The sequence below is a fragment of the Typopeltis vanoorti genome, chromosome 1, assembly GCF_054136105.1.
Source record: "Typopeltis vanoorti isolate ZY-2024b chromosome 1, IOZ_Tvanoo_1.0, whole genome shotgun sequence".
NCBI classification, from domain to species: Eukaryota; Metazoa; Arthropoda; class Arachnida; order Uropygi; family Thelyphonidae; genus Typopeltis; species Typopeltis vanoorti.
In genome coordinates this window covers 63382036-63402218 of record NC_143549.1, presented here as the reverse complement: position 1 = coordinate 63402218, position 20183 = coordinate 63382036, and the positions used below count along the sequence as shown (strand labels likewise).

General features: G+C 35.1%; 1 protein-coding gene across 1 annotated transcript in view; it reads right to left on the bottom strand.

Moving 5' to 3' along the window:
- The window catches only part of LOC150110035 (calpain clp-1-like), a 106500-nt gene extending 86952 nt beyond the window's left edge, over positions 1-19548 (bottom strand). The window contains exons 1-2 of the mRNA XM_090400915.1: positions 19294-19548; positions 5504-5647 (exon numbers count right to left, since the gene is read on the bottom strand). Coding sequence (XP_090257041.1) covers positions 5504-5647; positions 19294-19548 — 399 coding nt within the window. The remainder of the gene's footprint in view (positions 1-5503; positions 5648-19293) is intronic.
- Between the last annotated feature and the right edge of the window lie 635 nt (positions 19549-20183).

Sequence of the window (20183 nt, the reverse complement as noted above, 5' to 3'; positions counted from 1 at the left end):
GGTATAAAGTTGTGGGTTTAAATATCAAGTTCTAATCAGAATAACTGAGTAAAAAATTCACTATGGAAAAACACAACAAAAGCACACATCTCTGTTCATTTAAGTTTACAAATGCATATTTTATTTGGCTGAAATACTATTTACAAGTATTTCACTGAGAAAAATTCGAAAAAAATGTAATTACCTAAAAAATATTTCACAATATTTCGTTTACACTCTTAACATTTTCCAAAGAGTTCAAGGAATAAAATAATATTAATTAACTTAGTAGCCATATAGTTCAACTTGTTTTGAAATTCCGCATGGAGTCAAATCACATGAATTACACATAAGCACCAGTGGCAAATCATACGCACATGTTAAAGCAGGAGAATAAGAAAAAAAATACTGTCTTTTTCACTTTATTTAATTTCTGTATGTTAGATTCAGTAAATACAATTTGTTAATAATATTGCTGTCAAATAAAAGGTAACCTAGAAATTAACAAAGTATATATTACAGAGCTAATATTCATTTGACATAATAAGAAATAACTATTTATTTTTTGTGCTAGCAAAAGAAATTTCTAAAAGAAAATGCTACGGCGAGTTCAAAACCTTGTTTATCGCATATCTGTTACTTAAAATTACTAATGCTAAAGTAAAAAATAAATAAAATAAATACATTTCAGTTTTACAGAAATAGGTTAAGAGCACAAGGAATGGCAGGTAAAATTAATAGTCAATATTGATTTTAAAAAAATAAATGTAAGCATTAATTTACTAAAGCAATAATTTCCCATGGGAACGAAGAGTTCCAACCTAAACACACGATTTCTCACCTACATACAACAAAATTCGTGCCGGGTAAGAGAGATTACTGAGCTAATATTGTTTGAAATAAATTCCAGTTTCCTAGCTACACAAAATGTAAACAAACAAACAAGCCATCTACTTGAAAACAATAACTGTATTAAATCCTTAATCAGAAATGAATAATTTTAGGATATGTGTCGTAAAAATGTTACACTAGAGAAACAGTCGTTCTTCCCTGAACTGATAAAACCGTGCAAAACATCAAAGAGAGAATATGAGTTATGAAAAAGGTCAATACCGCGATTTGAAGTTACCACTGGCTGCTGGATATTACTCATGAAAAACACACTACTTAGGATATGTGTGTCACAATGCAGAATCATGTGAATGCTAAAAACATTTAGTCACATCAGAAACATCGTATGACCCAATGCTAAGGAATTAACAGTGTACCAATCAGATAGAAAATCTAAGGAACAAAAGTCAAATAGCTTTTCAGTTTATTACAGAAATTTCGTTCTTTCAAGACTGTGTTTTTGTGTGTTGTGGTGTGGATAAAAATTCAACTATTTTGGAATATCTATTTGCATTAAGAATAATCATTCTGGAAAACTGTAAGTAAATTTAAATTATCATTAGAATTTCTAGACTGCATACAAAAAGTTATTGTGACCTTTTAAGTCTCCATTTATTTTCAAAATACACACCATTACCGAAACATTTGTAAACAAGATAACGTTAATTCTAAAAAGAGGTTGTCATTTGCCAATAATCTTTTAGTAATGTCACCTCCAACTGATAATGAAAACTTTGGAGCAAATCAAAACCATGCATGTTTGAGGGACACCACTACCATATATATTTAAATTATTCAGAAATTCCTAAACACAGCGCCATCACGAATCTATTCTATGAATTGCCACTGTTTAACAGGAAATAAATACCCATAAAATGTACTGGAAAATTAGTACTGCCATCCATAGAAGAAAAAAAAAAACTGTATCTTTGTGTGGCATTAGCATATAATTAAATTATTCAGAAAACCCTAAGAATTGCCATCTTTTAACAGGAAAGAAATACCCCAAAATATATTGGAAAATTAGTACAGCCATCTATAGACAACCAAACACAAAACATGACGACAATGGCGAATGTGTGTCACCCTGGGAAAATTCCAAGATATCTTATCTCAAACCATCGCTCACAATTCCATAGCCAAACCAAAACACCATGTGATTTCACAGAGACATATGTTCCCCAGAAATTTCCAAACACATAACGTCACGATTCTTATCTCAAACTCTCACCCACAATGCAATAAACGAACCAAACTCACCACGTGATATCCCTGACAGATGAAGGCTCCAGCAAAATTCCAAACATTCCAAAATCTATAATAACAAACATCCACGTCACGATTCCTTATCTTATCTTGATCTTGATCTTGTCAGAAGTGTCCCACCAATCACGACACGATTGCTTATCCACTAATATATCACCCTTTTTCATTCAAAACAATAACTTCACTTATTTACAACTAACAAAGGATGTCACTTATTGATAACTAACAAATGATGTCACTTATTGATAACTAACAAATGATGTCACTTATCTATATCTCATAACAACACACACACACACACACACGTCACGATTCTATCTTATATTGATCTTGATCTTGTCAGAAGTCCACCAATCACGACTGCGATTCTTTATCCACTAATATATCTTACTTTCCATTCAAAACAATAATGTCACTTATTTACAACTAACAAATGACATCATGTATCTTCATCTGATAACAAAACACACCCACGTCACAATTCCTTATCTTATCTTGATCTTGATCTTTTCAGAAGTGCACCACCAATCACAACACGAATCCTTATCTCTACCATCAACCATAATTCCATACGCAGACCAAAACACAAAAACTCACGTCACTGACACATATTCCCCCAGGGAAATTCCTAACATTCCAATCTCATGACGTCACACACGACGTAATCGTATAAACAATCAATCACGTCACGATTCCTTATCTTATCTTGATCTTGATCTGGTTCAATGTGACTGGACTACTACTTCTTCTAATGAATGGTCAATTTCACTGTCATGATTTTTCAGTTATTTACCAATTTTTGTTGATTAAATATCTATCATTTTGCCTATGGATATTGTCTGATGCGGTGTTTTGGCTGTCCACTCTGTAACAGGTCATCAATGTCTATTCTACTATTGCTGATTTTTGTTCTTCGTCCCATTGTATATTTGCATCTATGGTTGCTTTTTTGTGCACTCTTTTACACTTCGACAAGTTGTAAAAAAGTCGTATATTGCTTTGGTATATACTACAATCATATACTACCGTGTAGTCAACTGCGGTGGATAGATAAAACCAGACCCAGACACGTTCCAAGGCTGCTTACACTTAAAAGAGCTGAGCACACAAACAGTTATTATTGGGATTACTTCTGTTCGGGAAACCTTGCTCTGTAAACCAAACATGGAACCTTTTCAAACTCCTTTGGACTTCCAATAACCAGGGTGGTGGAAATACCTTTCTTAACAATGTGGTTTAAATCTGTATCTTGTTGGTTGTGAAGCAGTGATGCTAATCACTCTGCCGAGAGGGTAAGATAGAACAAACTGGTACTAAAAATATATTTATTTAACACCCTACTTGCATCAAACAACTGTGATTCACTATGTCAGGAATAGTAGTGAAGAGAATTAAGCCATAAGCAGATAAAGATGACCATGTCAAATGATTAACCAAAAGACTAATTGAATACGTGTGTACATGTCATGTTACGAATTGATGGTTAATTATACACTGCTGGTGTCGACGTGAGCCAGATGTTTTAAATCTTTTCAATTCGTTACCTAATTACTTCGTATTTGCATTTTGTTGTATGTACGGCCAATGATCGTTTTTTTTCTGTATGTCCTTAAAAGTATTCTGATGGTATATTTTTTCCTGATCTGGCTGTCTATCCTACATAACACAAACCACAACAAGTACAGGTGATCTTGTGAACACACAGTTTCTTGAGTGGGCGATGGGAGGTTTTGGAGGCCTAAGAAGATTTGAAATCTTGTTGAGCGCACGTAACTAACCACTAAGTTGCGCCCACATTCCATTGTTAGTCATTTTAAATATTTAACATAGTGATCTTTACCTTTAGCTACGTTTGTAGCATAACTCTCCCTTTTATTCACTCATCTCCTGATAAAGTGAATCATAGTTGCTTCACGAAACTAATTATTATTGTTATTACGTGGCACCTCCAAGCAATTTAAGGATACGTCGTAAGAGGGCACTGTATACTGCACCACATACACTTCATCGTCTCCCTTCTACTTCTAACTATTTTGTTAGAAGTAGAAGGGGAACCATCTATACCATCTATAACATTTCTTGTCTGTAAAACATAAATTGCTCTTGGCAGATTTGCCTGTATGTGGGATGAAATACGAGTTTCCTGGAGAAAAAACTGTGCTACTTTTATATGAGTTCGACTAACTCACGTTTAGTTAGAAAAAAAGCACGCATAAAGATTCCTCTCACCACAAGGAGAGAGAGAGAGAGAGTGAGAGAGAGAAAATGAAATAAATATATTTTTACTAACGATTTGTTCTATGTAGTTTACATATTGGCGTTTATTTTACATCATGTCCTCCAGCCGTAAAAGTCTTCGAAATGAAGGTTCAAGTAAACATTTCTCGCTGCACATAATTTAGTAAACATAAAAACATTATTTTTCATCCCCTGTATGTTGCTTTCATTATTTTATAATTCCCGTAATGATTAAAGAGTCTCCATAACTGAGTCACTATAGACGAAGAACTGTGTTCGATTCCCGTCAGTAACATGAGGAACCCTTTATCTGGTCTCTTTCGACTAAAAGGTGAGTTTGCCGATCTCATACGGAGGTAGAGGATTTTTCACCCGGAAACTCGGGTTTTTTCGTCCATCAGAACAGGCAAACCGGCCCGTGAACACACATGGATTACAGTCAGGAATGCGTCCCATCCATATGCCGGTCACGAGCCTGGATAAAAAATTGGAGGGTTGTGGAAAGCAATGGTGAACTACTCTGTAAAAATCTCACCAGGAACACTTTGTGGGCAATGTCTACAAGGTCACCTACGGTCGGAAACGGCTGAAAAGGAAAAACCAGTTGTAATGATTAATTTGATAATGCTCTGCTAGGCGTTTCCTTTTAATTATTATTATTAGGACACTTTCGTGGAATCCGCAGGACCGGTACTCTACACTACAAACCAATAGTTAATACAATATTTACATACTATACCATCTGCTACCCAAGAATAGCATTTTGTGTGCTAACCTCCTGTACCTCAGGCCAATTTGCCTGTTTTCTGGATGAAAAACCCGAGTTTCCGAGATATGTAATCTGCCACGTCCGTATGAGATCAGCTAACTCACCTTCAATTGAAAAAGCCCGTATAAACATTTATTTCTCGTCTCAAAGAAAATATAACTGTTTCTTTTTCCAATCAAAGAGTGCAATGGCCTGTTCTTTTTTTCAACTGCGCTACAGAGGTGCTGATCTCTGTGTTGTTCCAATTTTAGTCTATATACTGCTGAAGCAGTTAATACAAGAAAGATTTAAGAATGCTTTTTTGTAACAAAAAAAAGCACTTTACAACATTTATAAACATTTATATAAGGTAGGACTCACGTGTGGTCTTCTCCAGCTAATTTTTCCTTGCACCAACTTCCGCGTATGGAATATCGAAGACTGTTTAGGAGGAAACATGGGATCAATGAAATATTCATCATCCACACGGTCGTGACTTTCAGCAGGATAGGGAGAAGCATTATGCTATGAAAAATAAGCGAAACATGTAGTAAGGTAACATCTAAATTACTAAGACAACACTATTTATTATGCATGTAATGTTTCTATTGAGAAAAATTCACAAATCCAATATATTCATACCTACTTAGGAACGCATCTTTAATCTATTAAATAGAATTACTGGATTACTGAAACATGCAAATAATAATAATGAACTAATGATGTTTTTATTTTACCCTTGTGACTGTGGACTTTGTTAACTGAATATAAAAATAATAAGAGTTCGTGATTAAAATTGTATATACAAATTTAATTATTAAATTAAATCTGTATATACAGATTAAATTATTAAATTTAAACTTTAATTTATACTTGTATCTATACATTTATACAAACTCCATTATCATAAGGCTATCGGGCTACACAATCAACCATGTAATTTATATTTATACTTCTATTTGTATTTTATTTATACGTAACATAAATTAAAATGGTTAATAAAGAAGATAAATTCGTATATACGAAACGTGGGGGAGTGAACAAAAAAGAAAATATCCTTCATTAGTGAAACCATTCTTTGTTTAAAATTTAAAAACAAATAAAGTAAATTTCAGACACTAAATCTGAGTTTTTACGTACAATAACACATGCTACTGTTGTCTCGCTTATAATTTTTGATACTTTATAGTTCGCTATTTCTTCTACTACATCCATATTTCGCGCGTCTTTATGAAATTTTTAGAGCTTCATCTAGAGTTGAGATGTTTTAGAAGTTCACAAGCATTTTGGTTTCCGTAATAGCCCCTAAATGAATATTAGACGGATTTTATTGAGAGCAACCACACACGTGATGAATAGTAGGGATAGTGTGTGTGTGTGTGTGTGTGTGTGTGTGTGTGTGTGTGTGTGTGTGTGTGTGTGTGTGTGTGTGTGTGTGTGTGTGTGTGTGTGTGTGTGTGTGTGTGTGTGTGTGTGTGTGTGTGTGTGTGTGTGTGTGTGTGGAGAGAGACATGTTTCAAATGTCATTAGGAATATTGGTTTCAGTTCGTCTGTCAGTCGGTTTCTGGTGGATATGACAAAGTGTGTGTGTGTGTGTGTGTGTGTGTGTGTGTGTGTGTGTGTGTGTGTGTGTGTGTGTGTGTGTGTGTGTGTGTGTGTGTGTGTGTGTGTGTGTGTGTGTGTGTGTGTTCGTTCGTTCGTTCGTTCTGTAGTATTGTCGTGAAGATGAAGAATCATTCGAATAGGGAATGAACATTACTTGAGTTTGTGGGAGAAGGAAGTCCGTGAGTGAGATAGTTGAATTATTAAAACAAGCTTATGAGGATTACTAATATCATGAACGAGAACTGATTTTAACCCTCGGAAGCTCGCAGTGGTAAAAATTGCAGCGTAGGTCGCAGTATATCTGAGCGATACATTCATTACTAGTATGTGTTAAAATGCAAAAAAAAAAAAAAAAACGTAAAGAAAAACACTGCAAATATAATACATGATGGTACAAATTAAGTGGATATTGAATCCAACATTATTTTATAGCCGAATATAGAAACTACAAGAGTTTCGTCGAATATATAGAAACTATAAAAGTTTCGGCGGATGCAAGCATAAGCAACCTTATGGGCAACGCGTAGTAAAGGTGGAGTAAGCTCCAGATCACTTTCCTTAGTATTTTCCATAATGTAAAGCACATCTCCTAGAGGACATGTATGATAAATAAGCCTTTTGCTCTTTATTTCACTAATACATGATGGTTTATTTATTTTCAGTTACAATCTAGAAATTATTGAACAAAGAATCAAAAAAAAAAAAAAAAACTAAACCATACTATACTGACATCGGTGGTCGCGCTATATCTCTCAGATACAATTTACTATCAAATATCACAACCCTTTATATAACATGTGTTAAACCAAACCGAAAGAGAAAAAAAAAACAGTGCGGAATATCACTCGTAGCGTATGAATGCACAGCTACTCATGACCTCCAAGCTATACACTGAATTGTGTAAGAATATTTATATTAAACATTTTGCGTGTATCTGTCAGATCAGCTGCGAGCCCCGAGGGTTAAAAGGCTCAAGGCTCACTACCAGCTAAGCGCCCCTGACTTTCGAAAGCATACTTTTTGACAGGAGAAGGGTACTTATGTCCATGTATATATTTGTATACAAACTGCATGTTGGCCGGTTAGTGGGATGAAAAACCCATGCACTTCTGTGTGAGATTGACTAACTTGCGTTTAGTCTAAGATGGCATCGAGGTCTTTTCAGCCAATTATTGCCGATACTGTCGGAGGCTCACATGATTAATAATTATGCAAGTAAATTTAAATATATAAACTAAGTTCATTATGAGAACTTTGAATATGTGCAAAATACGGCAGTTTTCATCGTGTGTAGCCTGTGAAGGCTTATCACAAAATAAATAAATATTAAACTTAAATAATAAAATAAAATAAAGATATCTCACAGTTTGGCTATTATTATTATTATTATTATTATTATTATTATTATTATTATTATTATTATTATTATTATTATTTCGGGCGACTCCAGGAGTCCTTAGACTCATCGAGGGAGGCCCTAAACATCATGTCCATACAACTATGCGATTACATTCTCACAGTATCTATCATACCTTGTCTTGAACTCGTTCACCGTCATAGCACCCACAACAGACTCTGGCAGCTTATTCCACTCATTTACCACTCTAAAAGTAAAGAACACAGCTCTAACACCCCTGCTAACCACACTCTTGCCCAGCTTCCATAGGTGTCCCCTAGTTCTCCCACCACCAGTCCTGATCTCAAAAATATCCTCTGAATTAATCCTATAGAATCCCTTTAGCAATTTGAATGTCTCAATCATATCTCCCCTCCTCCGCCTATCAACTAGTTTCTGCAACCCACAAATCTTCAACCTGTTCTCATATGGTTCATTCCATAGACCTGTTATCATCTTAGTCACTCGCCTCTGGATCCTCTCCACCTCCTCCCCATCAAGAAGGAACCGAGGTGACCAAATCTGGGCACAGTAGTCGAGATGAGGTCTTATCAAGGCTCGGTACAGAGGTACAATAACTTGCTTGTCTCTGCTCGTCAAGGTATTTTTCAACAACCAAGTGAGTTGATGAGCTGATTTAGCTACTTTTGCAGTGTGCCCCCTAAACTTCATCTCCCTATCCACCAACACTCCCAAGTCCCTGGCCTCATCAATCTCCTGGAGTACAGTTCCACCAATGTGGTATACTGCTGCTAATCTTTTCACTCCAAAATGCATAACTTTACATTTTGTCACATTAAATTGTCATCCATTCTCCTTAGCCCAGAACTCCAATCTATCTAAGTCATCTTGCAAGACTTTGACATCTTCTGCATTCACTATTGCCCTACCCAACTTTGCATCATCAGCGAACAAATGAATTGTTCCACTTAGATCCTTCCCTATATCGTTAATGAACAGATTAAACAGCAGTGGTCCAAGAACAGAACCCTGCGGCACACCACTAGTCACGGGCCGTCTTTTGGACTCTACTCCTGAATAAACTACTCTTTGATATCTCTCCATCAATCAACCACCTATCCACCTCACCAACCCTATATCCATTCCCATATGTTGTAGTTTAAGGATTAGTATTCCATGTGGTATCCTGTCAAACGCCTTTTCCAGATCCAGCAGTATCACTGTAAACCCATTTCCCTTATCCAGTTCAGCCGTCACCTTGTTATAAAACTTGAGCAAGTTACTGAAGCATGATCTACCCTTCACAAAGCAATGCTGTCCCCTGTACAGTATCTCCTTTTCATCAATCCATTCCTGTATTTTTCCCTTGACTACTTTCTCTAAGACCTTGACAACGACTATGTTTATCATTCACTTTATTTTCTGTAGTGATGATTTCTGACTCTTTCAAAAATTAAAAGGCATCTTTAGCGATAGCAAATGGAGGGCATTCAAAGAGAAATTATTCAAAATTTCGAAGAAAATTATTAAAGAATTTAACGAGCGTTCACACCAAGGGAATCATAAATGAAAATACAGTCATGCCTAATTCAATCTGATTTCTTAAGAAAAGGAAAAAATCTCATAAAATTATTGTCAAATAAAACAATTAATTCAATGCTAACGAGATAGTCATTAATCAATATAAGAGCAGCAAACTTATTACAAGAACAAAAAATTTTAAATTACTGAAATAAGAGTCAACAGGCTCTTATTTCAGTCACTTCGGCGAAGTAAAAATATTCAAAATTAAGTGGATATTGAATACCACATTATTTCTTAGCCAAGAAATAATGGGCTTCTTTTGGGCTAAGAAATAATGTGGTATTCAATATTCACTTAATTTTGAAAATTTTTTAAATTATTTCACCATTTTCTTTATATATATATTTCAGGGGAAGAAATAAAGTATGTTGATCCAGTTATTAAAAATCATTCATGCTAGTTAAAATATTTTATGCTCAGTCGGCAACCTGGTGTTAAAAAAAAAAACATCACAATTGCCTCGCGTCTGTGGTCAGGAATTTCACGCAGTGATAAATGAAATTTTATACGAGTCGTAAAAAAAGGGAGTGGGAGTATTAAAGCGTGGGTAGAGTGTATAATTCATGTCTGTTATGACACAGTTTCTGCATAACTATCATTCCAGGTTGTATAATAATTTGCAACCCTACATTGTGAAAAATAAACATGGTCATTCCAATAACACTGGCAATAATTCATTCTTAAAAGGAAAAAAGGATTTATCTGAACATTCTGAACAGACTTTCAACTAAGAACAGCCCTATAAACTAAAATAGACTATTTATAGATGTTTCTATTTTAATTTCAGAAATTGACCAGAACAGTATCGAGGGTTGTAATTTTTTGTTATGGTAACATAATAGAGGATATAAATATGGATGGGGGGGGGGGGATTAGTACAGAAACCGAATAATATCATATCGTGGATAAGGCGAAGAAGCAAAGTTTGCTAACATTAGAATGCATTCTTTAATAATATCCATCGACATGCAGGTTAAAGCGTTTATTTGTGATACTGATTTAGGCTGATTAAAAAATAATTCATTGATTATCAAACATAGTTCCAATCCAGAAAGCTGTTTTAGAATATATTTAAAAAAAAAAAAAAAATACGCACCTTGTAAGATGGCGCTGATCTCACTCTCCGTGTACACGTTCTAAGGGTTAAGAGATTATTCCGGACAGTGTATTGTTCTGGCCAGTGCATTGTCGTCATCAACCGCATGTTTAATTGTACGGGGGTGGTAGGCCATATTGAGTCTAAAGCAAGGAAAGAAAATCAAAAGCAAACGAACTAAATGGTCATTGTGAGAACATGCACCAAATCTACCGCTTTTTCATGCATGTTAATCAATGCGATTATTTATTACATGCATTTAAAAAATACACAAAAAAATCGAATGGTGATTTTAAGTTGTTTCTAATTTCAGATTCATGAATTAATATTAACAGCCATGAATTCTGATTTGTAATTTTTAACGAGACCATATTATAGAATGCGGTTATTGTGTGCTGAAATTCAGTTAATAAATTATATTGCGCTTGCCCTACTTGATCAAAAATAATGAATGAATTAGTTATTTGAAATATCTGCAATGTGACCGACTAAACTAAAACTCCTTTCATATCGATTTAAAAAAAAAAAAAAAAAAGCGTGACACGGATTGTATGGGGAGAGAGGGAGGAAAAGACAAATGTGCATTTGTCTGTTTCCTAGCTAAGTGTATTTATTTCTCATTATATATAAGGAAATTCGATACATAAACAGATTAAAGTACTTGAAATATGATTCTTTAAAAGAGCTACTTTAAACGATAAAGTGCATGATATGATCTTCATTTAGATCATACCATGCACTTCTCCTTTAAGAATCATGTTTCAAGTATTTTTAATCTATTTACAGCGTGAAATATTCAAATACCATCGGAAGGGTTTTTTGGATTTGCTCAAAAGAGAAACATCCGTATATTCAAGTAATGTAAGAATATTTGAACAAAGAAGTGACCGCAGGGGAGGAGGAAAGAGAGAGAGAGAGATAAGAAGAAGGTCACAGAATACGTGACACATATGTGTCGCGTATTCTGTTAACAGTTATGTTCGGGATAATTGAAGAATTTTAATTTTTTGTCTAATGAACATTGGTTGTTTAGAAGGAAAAAACAAATCAGATTCTTGGAGAAAAATTATCTCGTTGAGGCCCTCTCCTCGCGTTTAATTAAGTATCCTTTATAAATATTCCTCTCTTAGTACGACGGAATCGAACACTGTCTCCAAGTTCTGAATTCGGATATACGAAATGATTGAAAACTTGCTGAATGGCCATTATATCAATATAATTCATAGCATTCCCTTCTTAAGCTTGTATAATCTGCAGGCAATCGCACATCTCCTTCTAAACCATTCTTCATATTATTGCCACACTTGTTAAACAGAGTGTTCAAAGACAGAGACCACAGAACCCAATTCGTTTTCTTTCTCTAGCTCTGTGCTCTGCGAACGCAGTTCTTCTTTACACAACACTTTAATAACAGAGAGAGTTAGTATTTTATCCAACTATGATCCAATCCCATTTGTCACAATACTAATTTGTCATGCCATTATAAAATCTAGATATATCGCAATACGTGCCTTTCCATTATTCATCACTCTTGTCAGTCATTATAAAATGTAATTAATTACTAAATCCTCTTTAAGACATAAAATCTTGCCTTTATGAATTTAGTACCGCTCTTAGGCAGTAGCGGTCTGTACAAAGGAAAAAATTTACCTTCGAATAATGCAAGTTTTTCATCCACAAAACAGGCAAACCAGCCAAAAGAACACGTCCCACAGTTTTAGTTGTCTCACTCGAATTTCAAACCATATTAATAATAAACTTACAAAAGCTAAGTGTGTCGTATACATACATGTACGACGAAAGGTATACCTATCAGAGAGGCGTCATGTTTTATCCTACATCAGGGCAAAATAGTTTCGTTTCGACCGTATTATAAACGACGTTAAACAACTTTAATCCCAAGATCCCCAACTAACTACTCCTTTTGCTAACACTCCACAGTCCTGAAATCATTTTTTGTCAACTGCTCTGCACCCTCTCCAAGGTATCTCATCCCCTCTAAACCCCAGTAACCAGATTTGAGCACAATAACCCAGGTGTAGCCTCATCAGGATCTTATGCAATTGAATCACTACCATTTTATTTCTGCTGATTAATGTCCGTCTTAATATTGCAACAATCCACTGAGTTGTCTTAATTACCTTTGCAACATGCCCCATAAATTTCGAAGTTCGATCAACCATCACCTCCAAGATTCCGAGCTTCCTCAACTTCCTCCACCATACTTCCACATAGAGAGAGTATGCAGTATCCCATCAGCAGTTCCCAAAATTCAAAACCTTACATTTAACAACACATTAAACTGCCATCCCCATTTAATGCCTACATTTCCACTTACTCAGATCCTTCTGGAGAGCCACTACCTCAGCGCTACTCTCAATCATCTTCCCCAGCTTCACGTCACCCCCAAACAACTGAATATCTCCTTGCATTTCAGCGACAATGTCATTGATATATATATAATGGTTAAAAACTAGTGATCCCAGCACAGAGCCCTGTGGAACTCCCACTAGTAACTTTTTTTTTGCTGATATTGTCCTTCCATTCACAATCTTTGATATCTATAAAACCAACTGCCAATCTACTCCACCAACTTAATATCCAAACCCATACATTACAGCTTAAATATGAGTTAATCATGTGATACCCTATCAAATAACTTTGCAAAATCTAAAAAAAAAATATAAATAAATAAATAAATAAATAATTTACAACTTATGCATTTCCCCTCATCAACCACTCTCGTTACTTTATCATAAAAGTTAACGAGATTACTGAAACAAGAATCCCCCTTAACAAATCCGTGCTGATCTTCGCAGATAATATTATTTTCATCTGCTCAGTTTTGTATACAAACTCTTACCATTTTTTCTAAAACCTTAACAACTACAGAAGTAACACAAACTAATCTATAATCCGAAGCCTCCATTCTCCTTTATGCAGTGGCACTATCATACCCACCTTTCACTCCCCAGGGACTTTTCTAGTTGTAAAACTTTCATTGTATAGCTAAGTTAAGTGAGATATTAGTTCTTTAGCGCACACCCTTGAGACTCGTGGCGAAATTTCATTCAATGCCACAGCCTTGCTGACATCCAAAGTATTTATTATTGTAAATACATCCACTTCACTTACTTCTAATCCGTCAACCCTCTTCAACCTGTTTGGCACAAGATTCACATCTCCAGAATGAAACACTAATAACTTTTAACCCTGTCTAGCATTTAGGAACTGAGTGGGCAGTTCAATATCCACAGTAGCCAATAAGAGATAGCTGTCCCATATAATATACGTAATATTTTTACTATAATAATTATTTTGCTATTAATTTATTACGATAAATCTCTTGGAGTCAAACACTCATTGAGGGATTTTTTTAGCAAAAATTATTACAACAATAATCATTACAAATTTTGTTACAATTTTTGTTATTATTAGGGTGTCTCCATGGAGTCAGAAGTCTTATCGCGGGAAACCCTACATTGACACATTATTCCCACATTATTTATTTATTTAGCGTATGGCTCACACATGAAAAGTTACATTACATTAATCCTTAATATATATATATATATATATATATATATATATATATATATATATATATATATATATATATATATATATATATATATATATATATATATATATATATATATATATATATATGGACATAGTAATAGACATGTACAATAATAAGACATAATAAAGGCATAAAAGAGACTCAAGAATCAAGAATATACAACTGAATGTCTAGGTTGATTATCCAGTCGACTGCACTTGGTGTAGCATGGATGGTCTGACAGGTTTCCACTGTATGCACGTTGGACACATTCTGCTATAATATGATTAATTGTCTGGAGGGGTGATCCACAGTCGCACCTGGGTGAGGAAATCATGCCCCCATTTGTAAACGTGGTCTGCACATCTGCCATGGTTGGTGCGGATTCGGTTAAGGGAAGACCAAGTTTTCCGAGGTAGGTAAAAACTCGAAGGTATCTGTGTTGGGTCCACTAATTCATGGAAGGTCCCTGTTGAAGTGTTGAAGGTCCCTGTTGAAGTGTTGGGTCCACTAATTCATGGAAGGTCCCTGTTGAAGTGTTACATCAGGACTCTTTCCACTTCTCCTTCATGTTAAAACTTGTCTCTGGAAGATTTTTTGCAGTTAAGATTGGAGGGTGCCTTGACTTTAGTCTGTTTATTTCTAGGGTTGGGATGTCTTCATGGATTGGAAGATTTTGGATTTCCACGATTTTGCTGTATTCATGTACAAGAAAGTTGGATCTGCGGATGTGTGGAGGCGGAATGTTGCTTAGCACTGGGAGCCAGTTGGTTGGGTTTGATTTTACAGTTCCAGAAATAAGGCGCATAATGGTGTTAAGCTGGCATCAACCAAATACACATGGGCGCTGTTCAGCCATAGGGGTGAACAGTATTCAGCTGTAGAGTAAACGAGGCCAAGAGCAGTGCAGCGAAGCGTTGTTGCTGAGGCACTCCAAGTTGTTCCACATAGCTTTTGCAGTATTATTTCTTGTTTTCAGCTTGGATGTTGTGTTAATGAGATGTGGTTTAAAAGATAGTGTTCTATCTAGACTAGTGACGCCCAGATAATTCGGGAATCTGTTGTAGTGTAGCAGTTTGTGGTTGAAGTAGAATTATTCCCACAATACCCATATCATACGTCTTAAATTTATTCACAGACGAAACATGCACAACCACCTCTGGCAATGCATTCCACAATTTCGCTGATATTGCCGTGTGGCAATATCAGTGAAAGAAACGTTACCACCCTCCAGTATAAATAAATAAAAAAAGCTAATACCTTTTATTTTCTTATAGGAAGTAGGCGAAGCCTTTTAACTCTGTCTAGCATTTAGGAACTGAGTGGGCAGTTCAATATCCACGGCAGCCAATAAGAGATAGCTGTCCCATACAATATACGTAATATTATGTATATAATATTTATATATTATTATAACAAATACAGTACATGTATATAATACTTCATACAAATTTATTCACATTCTATATTACTATCTACTATATGTAATTATTTTACTATATCTTTAACAGATATCATTCGTTATCATTAAAGATATAATAGTAGTTATATCTTCGATATGCCTATTTCCACTTTATGTGCTTCTAGCACTCAATGAACCGTCATTTATAAAGCACGAATTAGGTCAAAAAAAAAAAAAAAATTGGCTAACTTCTAATTTCGCAATACGTGAACATATAGAAATATCGAAGAAGCAAAAGGTACTGCGTTGCCATGACAATTTATCGTTAATGTTTCATTATTTCAGGTATAGAAACAAAAAAAAAAATTTTTTTAAAGTTTCAATCGTCTCGAAAAGGAGAATATGTTTATTTTCGACATCAGACAGCGCTGTGCAAAAATCGATCTCGTAAGTATTAGAATAGTTATAAGAAAATACCGTTACCACATTTTATAACGAAGTATTTACGAGGGTGGTCTGAAAAGTTCTCGGCCTAACAATGAAAAAACGAATTTATAATTTCAAAATTATTTTTATTTTTCAAAATAACCTCCCTTAAGACTAATGCGTTTATTCCAGCGATGCTCCAGCGCCATTATCGCATCCCTATAGTGGTTCTCAGTAAGATCTGCAAAATACCCTTCTACAGCTGCAATCACCTCTTGATTCGAAGAAAAGCGCTGACCAGCGAGGAAGAGTTTTAGTTTTGTGAAGAGATAGAAGCCAGAGGGAGCCAAATCTGGGGAATAGGGTGGATGTTCCAACCATTCATAGTGCAGATCCCTTAATTTTCCCATTTCCAAAACACCTTTGTGGGCAGGTGCATTGTCCTGATGAAAGATGATTTTTTCCTTCTGCAAACCGGGTATTTTCTCATGAATTTTTTCGTCTAGTCTGGTTAAAAGTTCAGAATAATATTCCTCGGTTATTGTTTTACCCTTTTCAAGATAACACTAATAAACAAAATGCCTTTAGCATCCCAAAAACCGATGACATCACCTTTCCTGCTGATGGAACCGACTTTGTCTTCTTTGGCGCTGAACAACCGGCTTCTGTCCACTGTTTTGACTGCTGTTTGGATTCTGGTGTGTAATGGTGAATCAAGTCTCATCCATAGTAATAAATTGACGCGCAAAAAAATTAGTTTTATTCTTGTTAAAACGCTCCAAGCACTGTTCAGAGATTTTCATGCGATGCGTTTTTGATGTGCTGTGAGCAAGCGCAGCGCCCATCTTGCGCAAATCTTTTTCATTTGCAATTCTTCATGCAAAATATATCCTACACGTTCTTTTAAAATGCCTATAGTCTCAACAATTTCACTCACTTTGACTTGCGGGTCATCCAATACCATATCGTGCACTTGATCAATGATTTCTGGTGTTGTTACACTTTTTGGACGTCCTTCACTTGGATCATCTTCAAGGCTGGTACGGCCACGTTTAAACTCGGCAGCCCATTTCTAAATTGTCGAAAACGAAGGAGAAGAGTGCCCATAAACTTTTATGAACTTCGAATGAATTTCTTTTGGCGTTAAACCTTCTTTTACAAAGAATTTTATAACCGCACGATACCTCGATTTTATCCATTTCAAGGGATATAGACAACACTTTTGCTTCAGACAGCTGTATAAAACAAACCACTTGATAGAATGACTTGCAATTTCACATGGATGCTTAACATCTGTCATAATGACAGATGCACCAACTTAGAAAATAAAAAAAATCTTGCCGCTAGTGTTGCCATCTATGGTCGAGGTCCAGAACTTCTCAGACCACCGTCGTATTAACAGCATTTATTTATAATATTTATTTATATATGTAAATGTTATAACATTGATCAATATGTGTAGATTTTACATGCCGATAAAATCTATACAAACATTAATTTTAAACAACACATAGCAATTTGCTTTATGCTCTATATCACCATACAACTCTCTCTTTCCTTTCAGTCATACTTTAGTAATATCGCCATACGCAGGATGCAGTTTCCACAAAATGACAACCAGGAACATTCCACAAATGATGTTCCTAGTTGGTATGTCCAAAATTATTCTTCCCATATATTCTTCATATATATCTGAGTTTAAAACATCAGTAATGCTCTAAAAATTGAGTAAAAAGCCAATGACATCATAAAAGGGGTACTCCTAAATAAAAATAGGCAAAATAGCCATAAAAATTAACATAGCGATTTGAATCCTTTCATAACGTAGCATACAGCAAATCGCTATGTGTTGTTTAAAATATTGTAATTTAAATTGTAAGTTCCCCCCCCCCTCCTAAATACGGCACTGCTTTCGTGTAATACAATTATAACAAACATATTTAATCTTTAATGATGTAGCGTGCAGTGTTTAGGCATAAGCATCTATAGTTAAGTTATCGAAAGCTCTAAATAGGCGTTAGATTTTTTTTCTTTTTTAATTGCAAGCGAAATCTCACCTCATCTATTAATATTTATAAAATAAATAAATAAATAAAAAATATTAATAGATGAGGTGAGATTTCGTTTATTAGATTTTATTTACTCTACGCAGTTATTCGATGACATTTTATTCGATTTCTTAACTGCGTAGAGTAAATGTATCTGTGTAGTGTGCGTGTTGATGTTCATGTATCGTGTTCTAAAATGACTAAATTTGATGAGCTAGTTGACGTCACGTTTCAGAAAGCAAAAGATCTCATGATAAGAAACACATACAGAAATGAATGCACACACTCAACAGGTGCATTTCGTTATGACGTGATATAACGACATTCATTATCACTGCGATTGCATCTAGAGTTGTATTTAAATTCATTTCGCAAAATTCGCTTTCTCTATTGGTACACGTCATTCTTTAGCTCCGACTGAACGGATTTTTTTGAAAATTGATTGATTTTAATGTGAAATCCACCTACGAAAGGTTGTAAATCACGATGCTAAATGTGGTAAACATTCAGCATTTAGTTGTAAAAATGGCTAATATTTAACTCTAGATCTTTTTTTTAATACTAAAACTTTGCTTTTCACCTGCCAGTTCGTAACTCTAAAGAAATCTAATATAAAATCCCAGAATAATATTCCAATATAAGCGTGCCAAAAACCTTTTATAAAAATCCTTGTTAGGATCCAGTTTGGCTACCTGATAGACACTATCTCACAGACACACTTCAACAGCTATCTCGCAAAAGTCTGTTTCAGTCTAGCCGCTGGACACTGATAATTTATCTACTTTCTGCTATGTCTATAATAACATGAACCCCAGTTGCTCAGCATCTACATACAATCCCTTTGAATCTGCTCCTGTTCCCAATTGACAAAGAGGAACAAACAGCCTTCTTCGCTAAATGTTCCCTAGGAACGACAACATTCAACCATTTAAAAAATTATATCGAGGTTCCCATTCAGTAAATACTCCACTGAATAAGAATTATTTTTCAATTAAGGAAAATTTTTTTAGATGTATTGTTGACAAGAGTGTAAGTCATGTGTTAATGGTATACTTAAAAAAAAAAAAAAAGTATATCTCATGTGATCTCACCTGCCATTCAGGATTGTCGTACACATTAGTAGAACGGGAGTCATTATTCCCATAAGGGTCGTCTTTGAGTTCTCTTTCAGAGTCTCTTGTCCGTGGACTGCTTCCAGATCCGCTTCTTGATGAGCGCACACTAGATGTACCCGAACGAGCAGAATGTCCCCTTCCACGTGATGAATTTCTTCTCTTTTTGTCCTTATTTGCCCACTCCTCTAGAGAGACGGCAGAGTCGGTATCTACGCTAGCACCGCACCCCATGCATTAGTTGACGATAAAACTACAAGAAGAAAAAATAAATAAAAGGACTTCATATAAGTGTATATTATTTGGTAAGATTATATAGAATTTGCGTATGTACAACGAAACCTCGCAATGTGAGTAGGTGTCCCAGAGAAGATAGAATGGATCATGGAAGTGTTCAAAGGGAATCAACAAATATTTTTGTTGCTCGGAGAGAAAGAACTTACATCTCTCTCTCTCTCTCTCTCTCTCTCTCTCTCTCTCTCTCTCTCTCTCTCTCTCTCTCTGTGTGTGTGTGGGGGGGGAGGGGATTTTAGAAGACTCCATGCGTATTTCAGCATACAAAATTCCTAAATATATTTCGATGTACTTCCAGCAATAATTTTATTTAAGAATAAAATATGAATAATTAAATTTATCTCCTGTTTATAACATCGTTGGACGTTGTAGTTTCGGGTTGAGCCCTTCGACAAAGCATGAGCAGAAAAAAAATTATAACTCCGAATAATAATGAAACTTTGTGTCCATATCAAATTGAAGTAGCTCTTCTAAATGTTTTGATACTGATTGCAAATATATGCATGTTATTTTTTAATATACTGTATAACTTTCGGTCCTGCAGAAGCACATTTTAAATAATAATAATAATAATA